The sequence below is a fragment of the Heloderma suspectum genome, chromosome 6 (assembly GCF_057233095.1).
Source record: "Heloderma suspectum isolate Gila_16-S chromosome 6, 16-S_ref, whole genome shotgun sequence".
NCBI lineage: Eukaryota > Metazoa > Chordata > Lepidosauria > Squamata > Helodermatidae > Heloderma > Heloderma suspectum.
Genome location: NC_139463.1, coordinates 52781546 through 52809220, shown reverse-complemented (window position 1 = coordinate 52809220; position 27675 = coordinate 52781546). Strand labels below are relative to the sequence as shown.

Below are 27675 nucleotides of genomic sequence, written 5' to 3'. Positions count from 1 at the left end.
AGAGGAGCTGTGTAAGAACAGCAGTGTTAAATATAGACCACAGGGTCTACATCTCACGCAGTGAGTGCTTCCAGTTCCTTGGACAGATCTGTGAGATGTGTGAGAATTAACACAGGCCACTTTGAGTTCATTCAGTTCCAGCTGTGCATGCTTCACTTCTGAAATTATTTAGAATCACTGTGTGGCCTTCATGGACTTGCTTGGTCATGTTTTTTGGAAGGCGGCATCTGCCGCCGCTCTGATGTCGCAAGGAGTGAAGGGTGGCATGGTTGAGTGGGGCCTCTGGCATCGAGGCTGGCGCGGTGGTGCACCATGGCCGAATGCTAGGCCCAGGCGGAGGTTCCTCTCTTCTGGCCGGGACCCTCGTTGCCACGTGAACCAGGATAGCGGGGTCCCTGGCTTCCCTGTTTCCATCTCCAGCTCATTTGGCACTGCTGGGCTCAAAGGCAAGCCCGGAGAGCAGGGGAGCAGCACGGTAAGTGCACCTAAGCACAGTCAGCCAGAAGTGAGCGGGACGAGTTGCAGACCCTCTCCTTCCCGGCAGGAGACCTGCACGCCTGAGCCACGCTAGCCTCGTAGGTGTAGCTGCACTTCCACGGCCCTGTTCCCCAAGCTGGGGTGGGTGGAAATGCGGCTGAGGAAGAGCTGCTGTTTGGTGGAATTCTTGTGCATGGCTATGGGGATGGATCCGTGATATTAGTTGCTCCTACACTAGCCATTTAAGCTGCAATCCTATACGCACTTACCTGGAAGTAAACCTCACTGAATTCATAGGATTTACTTCTGAGTAGACATGCATGGTTGCACAGGTAGTTAGAATTGCCATCCTTTGTTCACTCGCTTTTCATGGAGAATCCGGATAACACTGTTGTCAACCAATTGCATTCCAGGTTTTTTTCTGTGTTGTTCTCCAGTCTTTTTTCAGACTTGATTTGTGGCAATTTGTGACTCTGTTTCCAGTGTAAATGTGGTACTAGCCTGTCCAGTGTGGACAGCAAAGCACTGTTGAGGCTTTTCAGGGCTATCGTGCCTTTCACTAGAAGTCCTCTTCTTGTGACTACTGCCTGTAATAGTTTCCTGTTTGGCATTACTAATTAATTAGTAAATTACTATTGCTGATGTTCCTTGTAATTAATTTATTTCCTTGAAAAATAGGGCTATTTAGTTTTAGTGCTTTGGGATTGAGTTGTGCAGCAAATAAGATGTACAGAATTAATACATTAATCCAGCACATCTAAAGGACCATCTCCTCCTGCATGAATCTGCCCAGTTTTAAGATCTGTGACCCTTCTCCAAGTACTTCAGAGGTGAGGCAGGTGGTCACCAGGAAAAGGGCCTTTTCTGTGGTGGCACTATGTTTATGGAATGGCCTCCCCAGCAATATTCAGTTAGCATCACCTAGAATAATAGAATAGTAGGGTTGGAAGGGACCTATAAAACCATCGAGTCCAACCCCTTGCTCAGTGCAGGAATCCAAGTCAGAGCATCCCCGACAGATGGCTGTCCAGCCTCATCTTGAATGCCTCCAGTGTGGGAGAGCCCACCACCTCCCTAGGGTTTCACTGTCATGTTGCTCTAACAGTCAGAAAGTTTTTCCTGATGTTCAGCTGGAATCTGGCTTCCTGTCCCTTGAGCCCATTATTCTGTGTCCTGCACCCTGGGATGATTGAGAAGAGATCCTGGCCTTCCCCTCTGTGACAACCTTTCAAGTACTTGAAGAGCGCTATCCTATCACCCCTCAGTCTTCTCTTCACAAGGCTAAACATGCCCAGTTCTTTCAGGCTCTCTTCATAGGGCTTTGTTTCCAGTCCCCTGATCATCTTTGTTGCCCTCCTCTGAACCCTCTCCAGCTTGTCTGCATCCTTCTGAAAGTGTGGTGCCCAGAACTGGACACAGTAGTCCAGATGAGGCCTAACCAGTGCTGAGTAGAGGGGAACTAGTACTTCCCGGGATTTGGAAGCTATGCTTCTCTTAATGCAGCCCAAAATAGCATTTGGCTTTTTGGCAGCCACAGCACATGGTTGGCTCATATTCAGCTTGTGCTCTACAACAATTCCAAGATCCTTCTCGCTTGTAGTGTTGTTGAGCCAAGTCTCGCCCATCTTGTGCATTTGGTTTCTTTTTCCGAGGTGCAGAACTTGGCATTTATCCCTATTAAACTGCATTCTGTTGTTTTCTGCCCAGCGCTCCAGTCTACCAAGATCACTTTGAATGTTGTTTCTGTCTTCCAAGGTATTAGCTATCCCACCCCATTTTGTGTCATCTGCAAATTTGATCAGCATTCCCTGCCCCTCCTCCTCCAAGTCATTCATACAAATGTGGAAGAGCACTGGGCCCAGGACTGAGCCCTGCGGTACCCCACTCGTTACCTCTCCTCAGTCTGAGAAGGTCCCATTGATACGCGCCTCTATTATCCCCAGGTGCCAAGTCAAAATGATCTTATTTTCCTGTTTATTTGATGAATAATTTGTTTTACTGTTTTTCTGTTGCTGTTTTTAATGCTGGATCTTCTATTGTTAATGTGGATTTTATTGTTAAGTGTTTTATGTTGTAAGATGTCTTGCAGGGCTGAAAGTGGAAAGGTGGGATCTGAATATTGTAAAGAAAGAAATAGCTAAATATGAAAATGGGCTTGCCAGGTTGAAGGAAAATTCATCTGTCAATGAAGTGACTGTTTTTAGGTGATACAATTCACTGGTCCCTGTGGAAGTGATCCACTTTGCTCACTGCCTTATTAGGAATCTCTTGTGCATTTGACATGAGACAAATATATACCTACTTTCATCTGTCAAATGGTGGAGGGGGTGAAGTGGTGGTTGGAAACATTAAACACTTCTGTAAAATTGATGGCTGAGCCTTTAGCTGCTGATGGACATCATCCTCACCTTTTAAAACCCAGCTGGCTGTAAACAAAAATTCCCAACTCAAAGATAGCAGGGAGGGGGTGGGGGGAAGCAAGGAAAATGAAAAGATGAACCAGGCCAAAGTCAGAACTATTGCAAAGTTCTCATTCTCTGTCTAAGCCAGGGCAAATATCTTTTTTAAACAATAATAATGATGTGGTTATTCCTTGTTAAAATATCAGCTAGGATCTCTAGCCAAAGCAAGAAGGGGTATTGGCTGTTCTTTTTCAGAGCAACTGGAAAAATGATAGTACTGTGGGTGAGCCTTGGTTGTGTTTATGCATTAGTGATGACGACAATGATTCTTTGCTTGCTGAGTTGGGGGCATTGATCTTTGCCCCACCATCACACCTTATCTTTCCTTCTCTACCCCATTGCATTCTTGCACCCCATGGCTTTGCATGACCTCTGGAAAGGTTGCACACTCCTGCCTTCACTCCCCATCTTGGCTTGCCTTTTTATTCCTTTGGAATGTATAACAACAACTTCCACACCCTGGAGAGAGGCCACTTGGGTCAAGAGATCGTTCTGTTCTCTCCGCCCTCCACCACCAAGTAAAAACTCCTGTCCCTCAAGTACAGAAAACAATTTAAGTACCAGGCCTCTACTGACTCGCCTCCCTTTCCTGGTTTTGTCGGAAAACTCCCAGCATGTACGAAAGCCACACAATGGGCTTGGTATACTGAACTGAAGAAAATGTTATCCAGTTATCCATTTTACTGTCTATTCTGTATTTTGGAAGATTATCTATATCTATATCTGGTCTTTTCTATTTTTGGAGAGAGAGAGAGAGATTTGCAGGCTGTCTTGTGGGCTCCCCTGCTGTTAGCCTTTTGCTCTGATGTTTGTGTGCTGGTTACTCTGTGCTGAGGGACACCCGTCCTGCTAAAGCGAGATATGTTCTCTTATTTGTTAACTAGAGCAGCTTTCCCCAGCTTAGTGCCTCCCAGATGTGTTGGGCTGCAACTCCCATCATCTGCCAGTTGTAGTCCAACACATCTGGAGGGCGCCAGGGGCACTTCTGGGTGAAGCGTTTTCTGTGCAGCCACATTGCCTGATTCACAGAATGTTACAGGAGGGTCCAGACGATACGATCTTCAATTTGTAGCCCTCCCCTGTTTTCCTACTGCCTTGTCTGTCTTTCTTCTTCACAGAAAACAGCCATTAAGATAAGGAGATGGCATTGCTGCATGCAGCCTTTTGAGTGTTACCGGCAGGAGTCTTCTGTCTGGAACCTTCCCTGGAGTAGCGCTCACCAGTATGATACATGATGGTGTGCATAGAGGGACCTCCTGTGTACTACATCCCTCCTTCCCTTCCCTCTCTGGGCCTCTAAATCTCCTGTCCTTTCCGCCCGAATCACTGATAAGTGTGTGCGTGGGGGGTGGGGAATGGACCCCCCATTAGGCAGAGCATGGTGGCTGCCTCAGGTGGCAGACAGTGGGAGGCGTGAGGGATGGGATCAAGGCGCTGGAGGACACGGCTGTGTGTCCCATGCGGCCTGCCCCGCGCCCCTGAGCTCGCTCACTGCCTTCAGGTGCCGTGGCAGGCGCTGTCTCGGGGCCAGTGTTGAAGCGAGAGGCAACTGGCCGTCTGGGCAGCTTCTGTGCCTGGGGTCTTGTCTTTCGCTTCAGACAGCAATGCCTCTTGTGCTGGCCCTGCTCTTCCTGCACGTGCCGATGGCCGTTTCAGGGAATTGCCTCCCAAGGAGCCAGTCCCCAGGGCTGCTGCTAGCTTGAAAGCTGGTGCGGGCAGCTGGAGAGGAGGCCGTCCACCCTTTTGGGTGCCCCTCAGCTCTTCAAGGAGGTGCGTGCTTCTGGGACCAACTGCTTGGGACTGCCACTCCAGGAGAGACAACCTCTGAGAGCCATCGGGAGAGCCAGCGTGCCTCCTGTGTCCCTTGGCCATGCTGAGCACACTGCCATGAAATAAAAGCCACGCGTGCCAGGGCTCAGACTTCTCTGCCCTGAACCCGGGAAGCATCTTTACTCCCACAGCTGCTCTTTCCGTCTAATGTAGCGAAGAGTACCAAACCTGATTCTCCTGTGGTACATAGATATGTTGCCTGTGTACACTCAGGCACCCTTGGCATAAGTGCAGGTGTTACGGATTTGGCCTTTGCTCTGTTTTCAAACTATAATTCCAGTATTTAGGAAGCCTTTGGCTGCCAGCTCACTACCCATAGCTGAACAATACACTTTAAACAAAACATACACCAAAAATTGTTTTAGGTGGAATCAATTTGGGTTTTGTACTAACGAATTAGTAAGGACAAATCTTTTGACCCTTTTTTCATTTTTATTAGAAATATACTTGTAACATCACATCAAAAATGGGTTGATTTTATTTAAATCAAATTGATGATAAAATAGAACCTTTAGGGTGCAGTCCTATTCAGATAGGTGGCCGCCTCCAAACTCGGAGGCGACCGCCTATCCAATGCAGGGCAGGAGAAGCATGGAGGGGATCGTTCCTCCACGCTTCTCTTGCCTTGCATTTTTGGTTAGACAGCCGATTGCGGCTGTGTAGCCGCGGGAGGGCTGAGCAGGGGAGGAGGCTGCTGTACGACACACTGGATGCGTTGTACAGGTGATTCCGCCCTCCCTGCCCCGGAACACCTCCCGGAATGCCCCTTTTTGGCCACTCCGCACTCCTCTTCTGAATGCGGAGGAATGGTAGTGCGGAAGTGGGGGAAGGTCAGTTCTCCAGGAACTGACCTCGGAGCACGGACTCTGAGGTCGGTTCCTGGAAAACCAGATATCTGATGGCCATTTAGCCTCTGTCTAACTGCCATAGGATTGCTCCCTCCATTGATTTAAATCATGATTTAAATAACTTCTCTGAAGGACTCAATTTTAATTATTTAAATCAAAATTTAAATCACTAGTGAGGAAGATTCTATTTAATCGCCATTTTTAGTAGAAGTACATTATTGTTTAATATAACCTTAAACTTTACTAAAGATTCTTTACATCTTAATAGGAAATAGAATTCCATAAACATTTTTTGTTCTTAAGCTTCTAGTCCTGATATGCAACGCTCCAAGTTCACCAGTCAGTGCTGAGCAGGCACAACTGACAGGCCCACAGGCTCCCGCATTCTAAAAGCAGCACTATCTTTTTGTGTAGAAATTACCTCATAGCTTATAACATCCACTGTCCCATTAATTAGGGCTCACCGTCTTAATTATCTCATTGTTATTAAACATTCCTAAAAAAGTTAGAACATACAAAAAAGTGTTACATGTGCACCTTTCAGGCTAGCTAAGATCAGTTCTGAATCATACCTTTGAAAAAGTAACTTCTTACTCACAATCTGCCAATTAAACCTGCCTATACATTTTTTAAACATCTGTATATCAAGCTTTTTGATGTGTATACCTGGGGAAGGTAACGGCAATCCACTCCAGTATTCTTGCCATGAAAACGAAATGGATCAGTACAACCAGAGATATGTCAGTATACCATCGGAAGATGGGACTCCCAGGTCAGAAGATGGTCAAAATGCTACTGGGGAGGAACAGAGGATAAGTTCAACTAGCCCCAGATGTGATGACGCAGCTAGCGCAAAGCCGAAAGGACGGCTAGCTGCCGACGGTGCTGATGGTGAACGACAAATCCGATGTTCTAAAGATCAACACACCACAGGAATGTAAGATCTATGAGCCAGGGCAAATTGGATGTGGTTATTGGGGAGATGTCAAGATTAAATATAGACATTTTAGGTGTCAGTGAACTGAAATGGACTGGAATGGGCCACTTCACATCAGATGACCACCAGATCTACCACTGTGGACAAGAGGACCACAGAAGAAATGGAGTAGCCTTCATAATTAATAATAAAGTGGTTAAAGCAGTGCTTGGATACAATCCAAAAAATGATAGAATGATCTCAATTCGAATTCAGGGTAAGCCATTTAACATCACAGTGATCCAAATATACACCCCAACCACAGATGCTGAAGAAGCAGAAGTAGATCAGTTCTATGAGGATTTGCAGCACCTACTGGATAGTACGCCAAAAAAAGATGTTATTTTCATTACAGGAGACTGGAATGCTAAGGTGGGTAGTCAAACGACATCTGGAATTACAGGTAAGCATGGTCTGGGAGAACAAAATGAAGCAGGACATAGGCTGATAGAATTTTGCCAAGACAACTCACTGTGCATAACAAACACTCTCTTCCAACAACCTAAGAGACAACTTTATACATGGACTTCACCAGATGGTCAACACCAAAATCAGATTGACCTTTGTAGCTAAAGTAAAAACAAGCCCTGGAGCTGACGAGCTCACTAATATTCCTAATGAATATGCAGTGGAGGTGAAGAATAGATTTAAGGGACTAGATTTAGTAGATAGGGTCCCGGAAGAACTATGGACAGAAGTTCGCAACGTTGTTCAGGAGGCAGCAACAAAAAACGTCCCAAAGAAAAAGAAAACCAAGAAGGCAAGATGGCTGTCTGCTGAGGCACTGGAAGTAGCCCAAGAAAGAAGGAAAGCAAAAGGCAACAGTGAAAGGGGGAGATATGCCCAACTAAATGCAAAATTCCAGAGGTTAGCCAGAAGAGATCAGGAATTATTTTTAAACAAGCAATGCGCAGAAGCGGAAGAAGATAATAGAATAGGAAGGACAAGAGACCTCTTCCAGAAAATTAGAAACATCGGAGATAATTTCCAGGCAAAAATGGGCATGATCAAAAACAAAGATGGCAAGGACCTAACAGAAGCAGAAGAGAGCAAAAAAGGTGGCAAGAATATACGGAAGATCTGTGTAGGAAGGATAATATCGGGGATAGATTTGACGGTGTGGTCAGTGAGTTAGAGCCAGATATCCTGAAGAGTGAGGTTGAATGGGCCTTAAGAAGCATTGCTAATAACAAGGCAGCAGGGGACAATGGTATCCCAGCTGAACTGTTTAAAATCTTGCAAGATGATGCTGTCAAGGTGATGCATGCCATATGCCAGCAAATTTGGAAAACACAAGAATGGCCATCAGATTGGAAAAATCAACTTATATCCCCAGACCAAAAAAGGGAAACACTAAAGAATGTTCAGACTATCGAACAGAGGCACTTATTTCACATGCCAGTAAGGTAATGCTCAAGATCTTGCAAGGTAGACTCCAGCAATTCATGGAACGAGAATTGCCAGATGTACAAGCTGGGTTTCGAAAAGGCAGAGGAAGTAGAGACCAAATTGCCAATATCCGCTGGATAATGGAGAAAGCCAGGGAGTTTCAGAAAAACATCTATTTCTGTTTTATTGACTATTCTAAAGCCTTTGACTGTGTGGATCATAACAAATTGTGGCAAGTTGTTGGTGGTGTCAGGGTGGACACTGAGCCCATAGAATCCCAGAGTAGTTCTGATTCTGAGGAAGAGCAGTCACTCCTGGGAGAGGAGCGCGCTCCTTTTTCCCAGGGCCAGCAGCTGATGGAGATTCCTCCCACTGGCCTTCCTAGCTTAGATAGCAGTCCTGGGAGTGACAGAGCACGGGAAGCAGACTTGATGGACGCGCGACGCCGACACAGAGAGCGGTGCCAAATGGAGGGCGCAGAAGGGAGGCGTAGTGCCTGGTTGGCGCGCAAACAACGGCTGCGCCCAGAGGATCCAAGGGAAAAGGGGAGGGACTCTCCCTAGTCCTTAAGTTCAGGGGTCTGCCGGTAATTCCCTTTCAAACGGGGACCAACTGTTCCAACTTAGGGCATAGGTATTCTGCTGCTCATATCTAGTTGCTAACGGTAGAGTTGTTAAGTTGTAAAAGAGGAATAAAGCTTTGAAAAGAATCCCTTTGTCTGTGTCTGGACTTGGCTACTGGATTAGACTGAGAGAGGCCTCCAAGGAGCCCTTGACAGGTGGTATGGGGATGCCAAGTCATCTTGACTGCCTCCTGAGGAATCTGTATAACGACCAAGTAGCAACGGTAAGAACAGACCAGGGAACAACAGACTGGTTTAAGATTGGGAAAGGAGTACGGCAGGGTTGTATACTCTCACCCTACCTATTCAACCTGTACACAGAACACATCATGCGACGTGCTGGGCTTGATGAATCCATGGCTGGAGTTAAAATCGCTGGAAGAAACATTAACAATCTCCGATATGCAGATGATACCACTTTGATGGCTGAAAGCGAGGAGGAGCTGAGGAACCTCATGACGAAGGTGAAAGAAGAAAGTGCAAAAGCTGGGTTGCAGTTCAACTTCAAAAAACCAAGATTATGGCAACCAGCTTGGTTGATAACTGGCAAATAGAGGGAGAAAACGTGGAGGCAGTGACAGACTTTGTCTTTCTAGGCGCAAAGATTACTGCAGACGCTGACTGCAGCCAGGAAATCAGAAGACGTTTACTTCTTGGGAGGAGAGCAATGAGAAATCTTGATAAAATAGTGAAGAGCAGAGACATCACACTGACAACAAAGGTCCGCATAGTTAAAGCAATGGTATTCCCCGTAGTAAGCTATGGCTGCGAGAGCTGGACCATAAGGAAGGCTGAGCGAAGGAAGATAGATGCTTTTGAACTGTGGTGCTGGAGGAAAATTCTGAGAGTGCCTTGGACTGCAAGAAGATCAAACCAGTCCATACTCCAGGAAATAAAGCCAGACTGCTCACTTGAGGGAATGATATTAAAGGCAAAACTGAAGTACTTTGGCCACATAATGAGAAGACAGGACACCCTGGAGAAGATGCTGATGCTAGGGAAAGTGGAAAGCAAAAAGAAGAGGGGCCGACCAAGGGCAAGGTGGATGGATGATATTCTGGAGGTGACGGACTCGACCTTGGGGGAGCTGGGGGTGGCAACGGCCGACAGGAGGCTCTGGCGTGGGCTGGTCCATGAAGTCATGAAGCGTCGGAAGCGACTGACCAAATAAACAACAACAAAAACCTTTCACATGGATAAGCAAAAACTTTAAGTATGCTTTTGACCTGGAATAATAGTCTCACACCTGCTCGTTAGTTAAATAACACTTTGGCCTAAGTGATAGGGCTTTAACTCAGCATTTTCTTCTTGGATACTATCGAGGTCATCTTGACAACTATTTCTTATGCCAGTTACCCAGAATTCATTGTGAACCTGCTTGTGTCTTTGTGTATCTTCTCTTTAATACAATTACTACTTTTTACTTATTTCCATTTTCAAATTCTTAATTATTTATCATTAAACATTTGGCATTTGCATTTTATAATAAGTCTATATTGTTTTAAGAGAATTAGGACGCAATCCTATGCATGTTTAGACAGAAAAAAGTCCTACATCTAGGACTTTTTTCCACAACTTTTCAGCAGTCTTCCCAGCAAGTCCAATAAAGCAAAAACAGCTATTTCCTAAAAAGCCAGGAGACAAGGATAACCCTTAGAAAATGAGGACAGCGAGGTGGTGAGTAAAATTGCGCTTCAGTCCCTGTTGCCCCCCCCCCCCAGACGGGCACCACCTCTGCACAGTGTTTTTGTCTCAAAGCATAACATGAACACTTAATCACTGTCCAGAAAATCAAGCTACAGTGTGCTTCCAAAAAAGGCTGAAGCCATAGGGAGAAACAGCAACATAAATACAACCATTATTTCTGAAGGAACACGAGGTTGAGGGAGCCACGTATGTTGAGGTACATATTGTTATAAATCCATAGCAAATTCTGTTTGTTTGTTTGTTTGTTTGTTTGACTTGTACCCCGCCTTTCTACCAACAACAGCATTCAGGGCAACTTCTAATCACTAATAAATTCTCCACATGCTATTCCTTATATAGCCAAACTGGCACCAAACACACACGAGAGGGAGGTATCAGCAGACCTGTAGGAACCCAAAGATTTGCAGAAGTACAAAAAAGCTGTTAGGAAAAAACCCTGGGGGACAACAACCCCAAAACAGGCCAATGAGCATGCTAAATGGGAACGGGATGCAGAGTGTTTGCTGGAGGGGGGAAAAGGGAAAACAGGTGGGGAGAAGGGGAAATTAAGTGGAGTGTCCTCGAAGTGGGCTTGGCTGGCTGGAACCCTGAACATGAGCACTCCATGCTGCAACATTGTTGCTGGTCCCACTTGTACTTCTATAAATCCTGTCTCTATATTGCTCTCCCCCAGAAGGGTTTAAGCTTGGCTCACTTGCTTGAGCCATGTGTGTGCGTGTGTCTTATATGTTATCTGACACATGGTATTATCACATAATGATTTCCAAACTATGTAGAACTTATGTCAGTCTTTCCACGCATCAAAATAATGTATTTTCTCTTTCTTAATACATCTTAAAGTAGGTTCATTTGAACATTCTCACAGTGATTTGGATAACCCAAGTTTCAATAACAGGCACTGTTTTATTTTTTCTTTCAATTGTACATTGGGTTTGCAAGAAATTTGGTGTGCTTCTGAGAGTGCTTCCAAACATGCACAGAGTACCTTTCTTCTCTGACAGCATACTTTTGCAAAAACAGAACTTCTACTGCTTTTTGATATCAAGAAGACTAAAAATAATAATTCTGGATAGACAGTTGATCAGGATTGTCAGAGGAAAATGCCAGCCACACCAACTATATAATAATATAGTAGAATCATAGTATCATAGAATAGTAGGGTTGGAAGGGGCCTACAAGGCCATCGAGTCCAACCCCTTGTTCAGTGCAGGAATACAAGTCAGAGCATCCCTGACAGATGGCTGTCCAGCCTCGTCTTGAACGCCTCCAGTGTGGGGGAGCCCACCGCCTCCCCAGGTAAAGGGTTCCATTGTCGTATTGCTCTAACAGTCAGGAAGTTTTTGCTGATGTTCAGCCGGAATCTGGCTTCCTGTCCCTTGAGCCCATTATTCCATGTCCTGTACTCTGGGATGATCGAGAAGAGATCCTGGCCTTCCTCTCTGTGACAACCTTTCAAATCCTTGAGGAGCGCTTTCCTATCTCCCCCTTTATCCTTCTCAAGGCTAAATACTCTGGGATGATCGAGAAGAAATCCTGGCCTTCCTTTCTGTGACAACCTTTCAAGTCCTTGAAGAGCACTATCCTTCTCAAGGCTAAATATGCCCAGTTCTTTGAGTCTCTCTTCATAGGGCTTTGTTTCCAGTCCCCTGATCATCTTTGTTGCCCTCCTCTGAACCCTCTCCAGTTTGTCTGCATCCTTCTGAAAGTGTGGTGGCCAGAACTGGACACAGTACTCCAGATGAGGCCTAATCAGTGCTGCATAGAGGGGAACTAGTACTTCCCGGGATTTGGAAGCGATGCTTCTCTTAATGCAGCCCAAAATAGCATTTGCCTTTTTTTGCAGCCACATCACATTTTTGGCTCATATTCAGCTTGGGATCGACAACAATTCCAAGATCCTTCTCGCTTGTAGTGTGGTTGAGCCACGTATCCCCCATCTTGTCACTGTGCATTTGGTTTCTTTTTCCTAGGTGCAGAACTTGGCATTTGTCCCTATTAAATGTCATTCTGTTGTTTTCTGCCCAGTGCTCCAGTCTATTAAGATCACTTTGAATGTTGTTTCTATCTTCCAAGGTATTAGCTATCCCGCCCAATTTTGTGTCATCTGCAAATTTGATTAGCATTTCCTGCACCTCCTCCTCCAAGTCATTAATAAAAACGTTGAAGAGCACTGGGCCCAGGACTGAACCCTGCAGTACCCCACTCGTTACCTCTCCCCAATTTGAGAAGATCCCATTGAGAAGCACTCTTTGAGTCCGATTCTGTAGCCAAGTGTGGATCCACCTGAGAGTTGTTTCATCTAGCCCACTTTGAGCTAGTTTGCTCATCGGGATATCATGGGGCACTTTGTCGAAAGCTTTGCTGAAGTTGAGGAATATGATGTCTACAGCATTCCCACGGTCCACAAGGGAGGTGACCTGATCCAAAAATGAGATCAGATTCGTGTGGCAGGACTTGTTCTTGACAAATCCATGTTGGCTTCGAGTCATCACGGCATTGTTGTCAAGGTGCTTCCAGATGGATTTCTTTATCATCTGCTCCAGAATTTTCCCAGGGATTGATGTCAGACTGACTGGTCTGTCGTTCCCAGGTTCCTCCTTTTTACCCTTGTTGAAGATAGGGACAACATTAGCCCTCCTCCAGTCATCTGGCACTTTCTCAAAGAGAATAGACAGTGGTTCTGAGAGTTCTTCTGCCAGTTCCTTTATGACTCTAGGATGCAGTTCATCTGGCCCTGGAGATTTGAACTCATTCCAAGGAAGTAGGTGTTCCTTGATAGGGATACCAAGATAGGGATAACATTAGCCCTCCTCCAGTCCTCTGGCACTTCACCCGTCCTCCATGATTGCTCAAAGTGAATCGACAGCGGTTCTGAGAGTTCTTCTGCCAGTTCTGTTACTCTAGGAATCAGTTCATCTGGCCCTGGAGATTTGAACTCATTCCAAGTAAGTAGGTGTTCCTTGACCATATGCCTATCAATCTCAAGCTGCAATCCTGCCCCTTCAACCTGTACTTTGCTTTTGCCAGGGAGGTCATAGACCCTCTTTTGGGAGAAGACTGAGCCAAAGTAGGAATTGAGCACCTCTGCCATTTCTTTGTCATCTATTATCATGTTCCCATCCTTATTTAATAGCTGAACAACCATTTCTTTCCTCTGTCTTTTACTATGCACATATCTGAAGAAAGCTTCTTTGTTGCTTTTAGCATCTCTCGCTAATCTCAGCTCGTTCTCAGCTGTCACCTTCCTGACGCCATCCCTGCAATTCTGTGCTGCCTGCCTGTACTCCTCCTTTGTTGCCTAGCCTTCCTTCCACTTCCTATATGTGTCCTTTTTTGTTTTCAGGTCATCCCTAAGCTTTTTGTGAAGCCACATTGGCTTCTTCTGTTGTCTTCCACCTTTTCTTCTTGTTGGAATGGTTTGTGATTGTGCCTTGAGAATTTCCTTTTTTAAAAGCTCCCACCCATCTTGGACTCCTTTTCTCGTTAGAGTCGCTTGCCATTGGATCTTACTTATCATTGTTCTGAGTTTATTAAAATCAGCTTTCCTAAAATCCAGGGTACGCGTTTGGCCACACTCGGCTTTTGCTTCCTTTAGAATCATGAACTCAAATATAACATGGCTGCTTTCCCCCAGAGTTTCTGTAACTGCTACTTTCTCCACTAAGTCATCTCTGTTGGTTAGTATCAAGTCAAGGATAGTCAATCCTCTAGTTCCTACCTCTACTTTTTGTAGGAGGAAGTTATCCGCCACGCAAGTCAAGAATTTCCTGGAGGGGCCATGTTTTGCAGAATTTGTCTCCCAACAAATATTGGGGAAATTGAAGTCCCCCATTACTACTACATCTCACTTCCTTGAAACATTGGCTATTTGCTTTTCAAAAGTTTCATCCTCGTCTTCTCCTTGATTGAGTGGCTGGTAGTAGACTCCGACCACCAGGTTCCTTTTATTCTTTGCTCCATTTATTTTAACCGAGATGCCCTCGATGAGGCTCCCAAGCTCATCCTCCTGTATTTCTGTGCAGAGATATGTATTTTTCACATTTAGTGCAACCCCACCTCCCTTTCTGTTCCTCCTGTTCTTTTTGAACAAGTTATAGCCTTCAATTGCTGTATTCCAGTCATAAGAGTCATCCCACCAAGTCTCAGTTATACCTATCAAGTTGTAATTTCCCTCCTGTATTAAGAGTTCATGTTCGTTCTGTTTGTTTCCCATACTCTGGGCATTAGTATATAGACATTGAATACCATGTGCTTTATGGTCTGGCTTTCTTCCTACATGTTCCTGAAGACTACTATTGGGTGCTATTAGAACTGTTCTCTCCATTGTGGTGCATGAGCCTTCGTCCATTGTTACCCCCAACTTTACGTCTCCCTTCCCCGTAGGATTCAGTTTAAAGCCCTCCTGATGAAGTTCTTCATGCTGTGGCCAAACACATTCTTCTCATCCTTTGTGAGGTGCAACCCATCCCTTGCCAACAGTCCATCTTGGAGGAAGTATAGCTCATGGTCCCAGAATGTAAATCTCGTCAGCACCACCTTCGTAGCCAGTCATTCACCCGGAGTATTTTTCTTTCCTTTTCTATCCCTCTTCTAACTACTGGAAGGATGGATGAGAAAACTCTCTGGGCCCCAAAGTTCTCGAGTTTCCTGCCTAAAGCTTCAAAGTCTGACGAGATTTCTTCGTAGCTCCGCTTGGCGGTATCATTTGTTCCCACATGGATGAGAAGAAAGGGATCCCTGTCAGTGGGCCTTATGAGTGCAGGCAACCCTTCAGTCACGTCTCTAATCCGTCCTCCCTGGAGACAGCATTCCTGGCGAGATCGCGGGTCTTCACGACATACTTGGGTTTCGATCCCACGCAGCAAGGAGTCTCCCACAACAACTACTATTCTCATCTTGTATCTGTAGGCCTTGGTTTCATTGCCTCTGCTTGACTGACCTTCAGCCTCTTGCTTGCTGTCATGCACGTTCCCCTGTAATTCTTCCTCTGCAGGCTGTCCTCCAGTCTCATCCTCAAGTACCTGGAAACAGTTCCCTAGTTCCATTGCCTCCACTGGTGCAGAGTGGCTTCTAGTTCTTCTGCTCCTAACTGTCACCCTTTTCCAAGGAGTATCCTCTACTTCATTTTTCCTCACCTCAGCAGTTTCCTCTTCTGCCTCAGCTTGCTGTTGCTCTTCTAGCTTCTATTCTTCGCTTTGCTGCTGTAGTTCCACTGTTCTGTCCAAGAACTCTTCGTGTTCTCTTATTCCCTGGAGGATCGACACTCATCGCTCCAGTCCTCTTACTTTTTCTTCCAGCAGCATGATCAGCTTGCACTTGTTGCAGGTGTAGGCCATGTTATTGTCAGGCAAGAAAAGAAACATGGCACACACCTTGCAGGTCACCACCATTGGAATGTCTTGTCCTTCCATAGTCTCTTTTCCCTTTTTGTGTTTTGCTTCCTGGTTGTTCTAGAGTAGCCTGTGCCTGGTCCTCTATTCACTCTTTGCCTTTGTCTCTTTTGTCTCTTCTACCACTGCAGCTCCCCCAGCCAACTCTTGTTTGCCCCCCCTGGTCGCTTGCTCTGATCACTCACTCTGTGGGAGCTTGCTTGCTTCTGTAGTCCCTAGGCCAGCTGGAGCAGCTTCCTCTGCTCTGGTCTGCTCTGCTCAGCTGGGAGGTGGGAAACCGACGTATAAGATTTTCTCTTTTTTGTCATCAAAGCACTGAAATTATGCAAGGAATGAATTGAGCTTGCATCTGGAATGGCAGCGTAGCAGTTAAGAAAGAAATGTAAATCAAACCTCTACACCATTGCCCAGAGAGCCACTAAGCCCAACAGCAAACAGGAACCATTGCTTATTTCCTGCTGTTGAGGATTCAGTGCTGAACATACTCCTGTGTGGATAGCATAGCTCAGTTGCCAGGGATCAACTGAGGGTCTTATTCACTGGCCTGGTTTGCATGATCACCCCAGCCCACCATGGCTTATTTACAACAGGCCGTGGGTTCTGGCTGGTTTGTTAACCACCCCAGCAAGCCACCCTGGCTGGGCTCGGATGGCACAAGAAGCTGTACCTGGTGACGGTAATTACGTAAATTGGGCCAGCACACAACTGGCACACGCAGGGTGGTTAACAAGCCATCGTGGCTTATTAACCCCCTCTTGTTGTGTGAACCGGCCCTACAAGCTGCCCGTATACTAGGGTGCCTGTTTGCAGTTACGTAGTTGCACGTATTTCAACAGAAAGTACCAATTATTTTCCATACTTCCTGCCCCTCGCCCCCTGCCAAGAATACCATATTGTTTCTCTTTTTAGCTACCAGAAAGGGATGCATCCAACCATAGTGCAAAAAATAAAATAAAAATAGCGGAGAACCAAAAGAAAAACAAAAGTCCCCCACACATTACACTTCAATATCCTTACTATTACCTATCATCTTCTAGGATAAACCTCTTAAGCTCTGAATGGCTTACGTATCTTCTACCTCTGGGTTCACCGGTGCTAATCTAGAGGGAAGTGGCTGAACAGACCCGCACATCCTCTGACACAGCAGACCAAGCCAAGCATCTCCATGTGTATGGTGGCACCCCAGGACTTGAGACACCTACTTTTCTTGCTTACCTGGCCCTGGAAAAACAGGAGAGGCTGGCAGGCCACAAAATACGTGTTTGGCTTGATGGGTGGAAGGTGGCAGAGCCAGGGGCCTAACTCCCTGTGCCACTGGGGCAGCGAGCACTAAAGGAGAAGGGAATTTTCTGGCTAATCTCTGCTGTGCTGCAGTACCACCCGTACAATGAATAATTCCAGCTGGCCCAGTGACCCGAGGAACAAATAAGGGCCTGGCTGTCTCTGTATAACTTGGGAGCATGAGGAACTGCCTTATGCTGAGTCAGACCGCTGGTCCATCAAGTCCGATACTACAGACACTGACTGGCAGCAGTGGCTCTCCAGGACTGAAATTTCCCATCCCTACCTGGAGATGCCAGGGCTTGTACTTGGGACTTTCTCCATGCAAAGGGTGAGCCACAGAGCTATGGCCCCTGTTGGTCCTCGTTTGGTTTCTCAGCCTGAGTACCTTGTCTCGCTGAGTAGCCACCCCGCTCCTCCTCATCTGCCTGTTCCAGAACTGACCACCAGCCTTCTTTGACGTTGTCTTCCTCTAACCTTCTGGATTCTCGTCTGCCTGCTCTTGACTATTGGTCCACCTTAGACCATATCATTACTGCTAACCCCACTGGCCCTGACAGACATTGTGCAGGCAAAGGATTTATTATTTTGCTCTAAGGAGTAAGTAACATTTCCCAAACTTTACCGCTGAATTGGATTTATACTATTGCCCAAATGGAATTTTGAAATTCTGGTGAATTTTCAAAAGGAAAACCAATTTTAAAAAAAATGGAGGGTGGGGAATGCTGCAACTCTGCCTCATTTATTTATCCTCTTACTCCAGACAGTGTTGGCTGATCGTGGTTAAATGGAAATAACACTTTGCACGTGCTGAGAGGTGCTCTTGCCCATGCTAATATTTCACATATCCCAAGGTGGCATTCAAAACTAGGTTCCAAGACGGAGTTCTGGCTCTTTTTAAGCACTGGTACACAGAATTGTCTCCTTGCTCTTTCAATCGAAGGTGTGCGTTGAGTACCTCACTGATTTCATACCTGTCACCTGGGTTTTTTTTTTACCTGCAGGCCTGACAAATGATGAAGACATCAAGGTGCTACTGAAGGGATCCCTCTTCTGGAAAGTCAAGGCCCACCGGCCACAGAAGCAAAGGCTGTACCAGCTTCAGGAAGATGGGATGACTATCTGGTTTGAGACACGTTTTAAAAAGGCTCACTCCAAACATGTCTGTAAGTCTTGGAGTGTTTGCGTACTTTTAAAAACGTTGCTGAGCATGTTGAAGCCCAGGCTTGCAGCCCAAGTCTAGAATGATTTTTTACAAGCTCTAGAACTGGCAAGCCTTCTAGTTGAAATACCTAGAAAATAGTGCTGCTTGCTCTAGAACCTAGAGCTCTTCCTTGGCTTAGGGTGCTTCCTGATGGAGGGCTCCTAGTGCTAATTAGAAGGCGCTGTGCAGCTATTCCATCTTTTTCTCCTTAATGGATTTTCTGCAGTAAGAGAAAACATACAGTAGAAGAAGCTCTGGGAACACAGGGAAGGGTTGTGAGAGGAAGACAACTTAACATTCCATGAACGATGCAGGGCAGTGGCACAATAAAAGCCTCATCTGGAAGCACTCTTAGACAGTCCAGCGCTGAAGATTCCAAAGGGCAGAATTAGAGGGCAGGTCTGTGGTGGAGAGAAATTATATGGCTCATGAAACCTGGCCGGGGAAAGTACTATAATGGAAGAGAGATAAGTTTGTCGTTTCTAAAGGTTTTTCTTCTGATGTTTGCTTAAGGGGGATCAGGGAGTAAGAAGTATTTCTCTCCATCTAACATTGTGGGTTTCCTTCCCATTCCGTCTAATGTCTTCAGAGATTTCCACCATTTCAGGATAAGATGTTGGGTAGCATGAGGTTGTGGCCAATTAACAGTTCCATCCTAAAAGCCTATTTTGAACTACAGAGAATGTTCTATAGCAAGATGGAAGAACTGTTAGTGTGACCGTGTGAGACCAGCCCCTGCTCTGCCATTGCACAGTATTATTACCCTGAAAGCAGGCAGCGCATGCTAGACTTTGTCTCTCCTGGGGTTAAAATACAAGACTGTCATTAGGTCATCTTCTGCAAGCCTTTATTGTGCGCAGCCTCCACTTGTCCATCACAAGGGCTTCAAGGTCCCATTTAAATTAAGTCAGATAAAAACTCTGTATTCAAATATGAAAGAATGGTGCTCGAAAGCCCAGCATTTTGTGCTACATTTAGAAAAGATTTATTGTTTCCACTGGAGATTGGACAGGATGCAAGGGTATTAAAATATTGGCAGAGAGAATCCCATAAATTCTATAGTGTTCTAATCTACAAGATTACCCTCCAAGGTGTGGTGGGGGAGGAGAGAATAAAAAGCAACATTAAAACAACAAGATTCACAGAAATATTGGAAAAGGATGACCAGAAATAGCACAGTGCTTACAACAGGTCAATGCCAATATTTTCAAAGAAGGGATATCAGTTCAGGGAAACATTGTGAGCCCACCATGTTCCCTGTATATTGGAAAAATGAGTACAGAAAGGCCTGATGTTGTGGGTGTCTCTCTGCAGTGCAGGGACACTGCTGGCGGCTGTCTCTGTTCTGTTGTCTCCAGAGAGGCCGCGCCAGTCACCCATGTATGGCAGTCACACATGCACAGAACGTCACCTCCTATGAAAAGGCACTGGGAATGCCTTTTCAGGAGGGCAACTGGGGGAACGATGCCCGAAAGCTGCTTCTGTGACATGGCGTCAGAGTCTCATTGGTTCCTGCAGACCAGAGCCAAGGAGAAAGAGAGGCCCGCTCCCATCCTTTCTCGTGCTGTCATGGGCGTCCCTGCAGGTGAACAGCCACGTCCTGCTCGGCAGCCACGCCGTGTGGCTGCTGGTGCATGCAGTGGCAGGAGCAGAGACCCCGTGAGCCGGGCCAGCCCAGGCGGCCGGGTCCTGGTGCAGCTGCACGGCAGCCTTTGTTTGCTGCAATGATTTGCTCCAATTGTTTAAGAAGAGGAGGGAAAGAGAGGCCCAGCAGTGCGCAGTCTGGTGCTACAGGACACATGAAGGACAGGAATGTTGGCAGCCCTGACGGGGTGGGTGACAAAGTAATCAGGGGCGCCATGGCCATTACACAGTGGACCTGCCGTGGGTAGAGGTCTGGGCCCCGCAGCCGCCAGCGAGCAGGGGGCCCCTGCTCACTCCCTCACCCCCACCCTGGCTGGCCAATCCAGCTTCTCACTTGCTTGGAGTCTACAGACCCCCCCCTTCCCTTTAAAATGCAAACCATGGCCCACGCAGGAGTTCCAGTGAGATCAGATTAGCTGGAGCTGGAAGGGATGACCCCGCATCGTTTCTCCCTGCTTCGTTTCAGTGCCCTCCCCAAATGGGCAGCCGACTGCGTGCCTGCCAAGAGCGGCAGCTGCTGTCGCCCGTCTGGTGGCAGTTTTGGAGTCACTGAGGTTGGTGTGTTTCACTGCCTCCTTCCTCTCACTGCTACTGCCTTCAGGGAGCGGAGGAATTCGGATTTTTTTGCTCCCACTGGCTGGGTTTTGTTACAAGCAGCCACAAAGAGAGCAGTGAGAAGAAACCTGCCCTTCTTTCCTCCCATCGGGTTTTTGTAGCAAGTAGCAGTGAGGAGTGGTGGTGCTTTTTCCCTGTTCCCTCCTCAGAGGGGCAGTTTGCTACCAGGAGGCCTGTCAGGGTGGAACTGAGTGGCAGGCTGTGAGGAGGAGGGCTGAACCCCGCATGCCAGCGACTGACGCGTCTTCTCCTTCCCGTTGGATGTGGGGGGGGGGGAGCAGGGCAGCCCAGTGTGGGCTGCACGTGCATTAAAGGCAAACAAGGACGGGGGACAGGCGCTTCACCCCTTCTCACTTCTGTTCTGGGCGTGCAAGAGGGCGGGGGGATTGCACTGTGTGTGTCTTTGTGAGAAAGAGAGTGCATGTGCACAGGTAAAGATAAGGAATTACTGTAATATAAATGTTTTTTGAACATTAGTCTTTTTCTCCAAACTGGTGCTGTAAAAAAAAGGAGTGACTGCCTGAGTCTGCACCTTTGTCCATGGAGGCAAGCAGCGGAGATCTTGATTGTTCTCTAAAGAGAAGGGTAGTGGTGCTTAACTTGAATATGGAAAAGGTGCTCTGTTGGTGCCTCTAACATCACAGAATTCAGGTCTCTACTCCAGTATTAAAAACAAATTCTAGGGATGAGCTCTGACCAAAATTGAAACCAAGGCAGGTGGGAGCAGTTGAACTTCCATCATCATCATCATCAATCATCATCAAAAAGTCTGTGCAAGATGGCTGGTTAGCCATGCTCTTAAAAAGTCTGTGCAAGATGGCTGGTTAGCCATGCTCTTAAAAAGTCTGTGCAAGATGTCTGTCTGGCCAGTTTGTTTTTTAAGGATTATGCCTTTGTCTGTGGCTAAGTTGATTTTTGTAAAAGCCTTTGTTGTCTCTCTATGTTAGATAATCTTGTGGGAAAAGTCTCTGTCTCTGGTTTGCAAAATGTTACGTTTGTGAAAGCTGCTCTGCAAGATGGGTAGCCAACTTTTATGTCCTTAAAACCGCCTTTGTCTGTTGGTTCCACAGTATTATGTCTTTAAAAACTCCTGTGTGTCTGGTGACCCCTTGGCTTCGCCTCTGGGGGCCACCCTCCACCCTGCCAGGCACAGCAGCTACCAGCTGCCACTGCACCACCCTGCCAGGCACCACCAGCAGTTTACATCTGTATGGATGGAGGCTCCATGCTTGTAATGGCTGGATCAGATGCAGAAATTTACACAGGAATGCTTTCCCAGGAGGATAGTTGTACCAGTTTAATTTATGCTCACCCCACAGAAATTAATGTTTCTGCCCATAAAAAATTGCCACCCCCTAACTGTTATAGGTAAGTTGAAGATCGGAGGGAACATGAAGGATGGCAGCTATAAGTTGCATTCATAGAGCACTTCATGCATATTATTTTAGTAATCTTTACAACAACCCCAGAGAACAGGTTAGAATTATTATCTCCATTTTGCAGCTGCAGGGGTAAGAATGACAAAGGTTGGCTTGACTAAGGCCATCTTGAGTGAAATCATAGCAGAGTGGAGATTTGAACTGTGGACTTCCTGATTCACAGCTCACCGTTAACTGCTATATTAGTTCTCCACACCCCAGTATCTGTCAGTCTTGCATGAAGCAGGAAATACTGGTACTTCCTTGACCCTAGCCTAAACTTTAAATCACCCATGGTTCATTCCCACCTAAGACAAGGTGTGATGCAGGCAAAGGTGTGGGTGTGTTTGTTGTCCTTGGATAGGCTTTTCCTGCAGTCAGCAGGGGCAGGCCCTGGTTAGCTGGAATGGAATTTGAGACTTTGCTTTGGTGCTAGGGAGCTTTATGTACTTTTAAAATGCTTTAACCACTGCTTTTAAGGGCTTGTGCATGCAATTTTATAAGTGGGCATAGCCATACACTTGCAGTGGGAGTGGCCCCTAATAGTGTTAACCTGGTGATATTGTTGAATCTCATGTGACCATAAAGCTCACTGAGTGATGCTGGGCCAGTCACTGGCCTGGTTTGCACATCATGGTGGCAGTAATTAATCCGCAGTTTGTGGGGATGTGCAGAATGTGCGAGCTGTATGTGAGTGGTTTCCAGTTCGAATAAAAAACCTACTAACGCGCCATTCCGGGGGTCATGAAGAGTTGGACAGACTGAACGACTGAACAACAACAACGTGCCATTCCTGGTTTGTTAGGGTGACCTCTGAACCTGAAAACTGGTTTGTTTATGGGCATGTGAGGGCATGTGCCCTGAATGTTTTGACCTGTACCACAAATCTTTTGAGTTGCTCAGTGACATAATCTGCCTGAATACAAGCCTGCCTCTTCCCTCTGAGCTCAGCAGACCAGCTCTGGTCAGGGCGCTGGATGCCCCAGTGGATGAAAAATGCACTTCTGCTCCATTCTGTGCAAGTAAAATTCTACAGCCTCTGAATTGCCATCACAGAAGGCAGCATCTCTTCCCAGGCTCATCCATTCTTTTCTTCTGTGCACTAGTAGGGATGGTTCATCAGTATGAGTCCTGAGAACTACCCCTCTCTTCTCCCCTACTGTGTACCATGGGCATTGTTAGCGGGAGGCATACAAGGGCATGTGCCATGAATAGGGATGGCGGAGAATTCTGCCACGGACCCCAGTGAGGCCGGATTCAAAAGAATCCGGCCTCCGGAGTCCGCAGCGGAAAGGATCGCTGACCTCCGCCTCCCTCCAGAATCCTTGTGAGCTGGATCCTTCCTGCGGCGATCCCACAGATGCGCGCTGGCTCCGTGTCGCTGAGGAATGACTCTGGATGCAAATGGCGTAGTGGACGCCATTTGTGGCTGTAAAGCTCTTAGATTGACCTAAATGCAGCCATAAATGGCTGCAATTAGGTTAAACTAAGGGCTTTACGGCTGCAAGTGGCGTCCACTGTGCCATTTGTATCTGTGTTTTTCCCCGCGATAGGCTAGCTCATTGGGTTTTTTTCCCTCCCTGTGCCCTCCCTTTCCATTCCCTACCTGCCCACTGCTTGGAGATTCCTTGCAATGAAAGTTTTAAGAGGGAGAGGGAAGGCCAGGAAGAGCCCCCTTTAAAATGCTGGTATTTCACACATCATCTGATTTTACTGCCCCAAACAGGACTCTTTGGCTTCTGCAGAAACTTAGTGTCTTCAACACAGGAAAGGATTTAATTAGCCTCCACAAACTCCCTCCCCCCTTTAACTTCTCCCACATAACTTCAGGCAGGAGATTATATCAAAAAGAGGGTTAGGGCTATGGGCTTCACCACACCAGGCTTTGTATCCCACAACTTACTGGGGCTTCTGCTTCCAGATCCTTTGCGGGATTTAAATTGGTTCTTTACACAGCCGTTTTTTCATTTACTGCAAAGCGCTACGTGCCATTTACACTGATGGGTGGACCCTGGTGGGGTGTTATCAGATGTCAGCAGCATTGTACGGCCACTGCCACCCCCTCCGGGGTAGCCCCTCCCCCCTCTCGGCATGAACTTTTCCATTTCAACCTCCTTGCCTCCCCCTTTTGCCTCTGCTGTCTCCAATCCCTGCCTGGGCAACTTCTGTATACGGTCCACAGTATGTTCACAACTTCAGAAGTCTGGTCCCCCCACCCATGTGCACAAGACATTATTGTCCCTGTAAAAGCAAGCAGGGATGCTTTTCTTGTTTGAGTATACACTGGGAGAGGGGATTGAGAGCAAAGGGATTGCAACATTGCGGGCATTCGGAGCAGCAGTGGTCTCTGCCATGCTGTACTAGTGAAACGCTGCTATACTGCACTTCCAGAGTTCCCAGTCTTCTGAGGAGTGGAATGGCGAAGGGGCTGGAGGTCAAGGGAGGCATGGGAGGGTAACACTCCCACCCAATAATTATTACTAAGTGACATCAACACTGCATTGCCTAACACCCACCTACACAAAGCGTGTCGTAGTACAATGTCATCAATAAATGGGCAGGTAATGGCGGATCTGTTGCACAGCTGCAAATAATACCACTTTTTCCCGTGTACAGAAATACCACGGGAAAACGGGGAAGTTGCAGGACAGCTACTTCCGGACAATGACGTCGTGTGTTGCACACGGGAAATACTGTGAAGGAAGAACGATAGTCACACCCCAAAAAATCCATGTGAAGGAGCCCTATGTGACATAATGTTCCAGGAAGCACTGGGGAGGCTGTGTGCAGGGTGCCCCATGGCAGTACCAGTAGGTGCAAGGCTTTTAAATAAGTTATACAGTTTATAAAAATCAAGAAAAAGCCCTCGGTTATCTCACCTCATAAAGCTGATTCAGGTATGTACAACCCACAAGTTCCTCTGAGGTGCAGTCTGAAAGGAGCCACCTCGCTTGGGGAATTCTCCCCATTTCCAGTCACCAACCTTCTTTTCATCTTCTTCCTTCCTCTATCCTGCTGTTTCTTTCTCTTCTTTATTCCATCCATAGCAAGTCCTGTGGAAATCTCAAGAGGGGAGGGTGGTGGGTAAGAGACACTCTGGACTGTACTTGACTTTATACAGACAAGAAGATTTGTTTTTCTTGTTCCCACCCAACTCTTTGGGAAAAGTATGTTTACATGGTTGCAGAGGAAGGAATCTGGGGCTAGTTTATTTGTCAGTTGCCATTAACCAGCAATGGAATGACAAGCTTTAATAAAAACAAGAATTAATTTTTGTTGGTGGGGCGAAGGGAGGAGGGAAGATAAATATTGCCCACTTATACAATCCTATGTATGGACTCTAGCTTCAGTGGTGAAGGAAAAGCACTTGGTACATGCTCAGAGGCACTTTCTCCATAACTTAGCCCTACTATCGAAAACAGGCTCCTTAGCTGAATCCTGATGAGGTCTTGGTACAAATTAAGTTAAGTGGAGTGGGAGGAGACAGTGGCAGTTCGCACATAACAAGGGGGAGGTAGAGGAGAGTTGCAAAAAACAAAGCAAAACTTCTGTTTTTACAAAGAGTTGCTGGAGGACTGAAAAATGAGCGCTTGTTGTGTGGAGGGGAACAGAATTATGTTATCTGGTTGTAGTTTTCTTGTAGCAGATGTGGCCAGTGCATAATCTCGAAAAAGGGAATGTGGAGGCTTTCATCTGTGTGGGACATATTCCATCACTGGGGAGGGGGAGGCTGTAATTGCTCAGCGGTGAGACAAAAGCATTCTGCATCTGCTCAGTCACATTCTTCATTTCATTGCTAGTTTTGCTAACATTGGTGAAATGTAAATAATCATTCTAGTCATTCTAAATTTGCATGCATATATTAGCATATGCAAATTTGTGTCAGGCCTGTATCCTGGATCTTTCAAGTACCTAGCAATGCCCCATGGCAGGGGAGGGCGCTTATTATAGTGGGTGATTCAATTAAGAATACAGGGATGGATTTATGACCACAGACTTCCCTGGTGTCTTGCCCACCACACATTATGGTTCCAGAGCAGATAGTGTAGTGGAGGAGGCTGGTAGACAGTATGGGGGAGGAGTCTGTGGTTGTGGCACGTGGGTGCCAGGGACATTGGGAGATACACTGTGGTCCTGGAAGTAGAATTAGGTTGCTGTGTAGGATATTGGAATCCAGGACCTCTGATGCAGCAGTGTCAGAAACGCTGTCTGTTCCATGCTCAGGCCAGCTAGATGGTGTCTCAATGTATGGATGAAATGATGGTGCCGGGAGGAGGGTTTTTGATTTGTTAGGCAGTAGGGAATGTTTGGGACGAACCAGGCTTGTACAAAAGGGACAGGATCCACTTGAACTGAAATGAAACCAAATTGTTGCTGCTTAATATCCCAAAGGTCACAGAGCAATATTTCAACTACACTTGCGCTGATCCACCTTCCCCATTTTCACCAGTCCACTCACAGGTGCTAACATTTCATAGAATCAGAATAGTAGGGTTGGAAAGGGGTCTACAAGACCCTCGAGTCCAACCCCCTGCTCATTGCAGGAATCCAAGTCAGAGCATCCCTGACAGGTGGCTGTCCAGCCTCGTCTTGAATGCCTCCAGTGCGGAAGAGCCAACCACCTCCCGAGGGAATCGGTTCCATTGTCGTATTGCTCTAACAGTCAGGATGTTTTTCCTGATGTTCAGCCAGAATCTGGCTTCCTGTCACTTGAGCCCATTATTCCATGTCCTACACTCTGGGATGATCAAGAAGAGATGCTGGCCTTCCTCTCTGGGACAACCTTTCAAGTCCTTGAAGAGTGCTATCCTATCTCCCCTCAGTCTTCTCTTCTCAAGGCTAAACATGCCCAGTTCTTTGAGTCTCTCTTCATAGGGCTTTGTTTCCAGTCCCCTGATCATCTTTGTTGCCCTCCTCTGAACCCTCTCCAGTTTGTCTGCATCCTTCTGAAAGTGTGGTGCCCAGAACTGGACACAGTACGCCAGATGAGGCCTAACAGTGCTGAGTAGAGGGGAACTAGTACTTCCCGGGATTTGGAAGCGATGCTTCTCTTAATGCAGCCCAAAATAGCATTTGCCTTTTTTTGCAGCCACATCACATTTTTGGCTCATATTCAGCTTGGGATCGACAACAATTCCAAGATCCTTCTCGCTTGTAGTGTGGTTGAGCCACGTATCCCCCATCTTGTAACTGTGCATTTGGTTTCTTTTTCCTAGGTGCAGAACTTGGCATTTATCCGGATTAAATGTCATTCTGTTGTTTTCTCCCAGTGCTCCAGTCTATCAAGGTCACTTTGAATGTTGTTTCTATCTTCCAAGGTATTAGCTATCCCGTCCAATTTTGTGTCATCTGCAAATTTGATCAGCATTCCCTGCACCTCCTCCTCCAAGTCATTAATAAAAATATTGAAGAGCACTGGGCCCAGGACTGAACCCTGCAGTACCCCGCTCATTACTTCTCCCCAATTTGAGAAGATCCCATTGAGAAGCACTCTTTGAGTCCGATTCTGTAGCCAAGTGTGGATCCACCTGAGAGTTGTTTCATCTAGCCCACTTTGAGCTAGCTTGCTAATCAGGATATCATGGGGCACTTTGTCGAAAGCTTTGCTGAAGTTGAGGTATATGATGTCTACAGCATTCCCACGGTCCACAAGGGAGGTGACCTGATCCAAAAATGAGATCAGATTCGTGTGGCAGGACTTGTTCTTGACAAATCCATGTTGGCTTCGAGTCATCATTGCATTGTTTTCAAGGTGCTTCCAGATGGATTTCTTTATCATCTGCTCCAGAATTTTCCCAGGGATTGATGTCAG

General features: G+C 46.5%; 1 protein-coding gene across 1 annotated transcript in view; it reads left to right on the top strand.

The window, feature by feature from the left end:
• The window catches only part of PLCD3 (phospholipase C delta 3), a 107061-nt gene that overhangs the window by 5039 nt on the left and 74347 nt on the right, over positions 1-27675 (top strand). Inside the window, 1 exon segment of the mRNA XM_084804292.1 lies at positions 17987-18148. Within this exon segment, the coding sequence (XP_084660418.1) occupies positions 17987-18148 (162 nt within the window).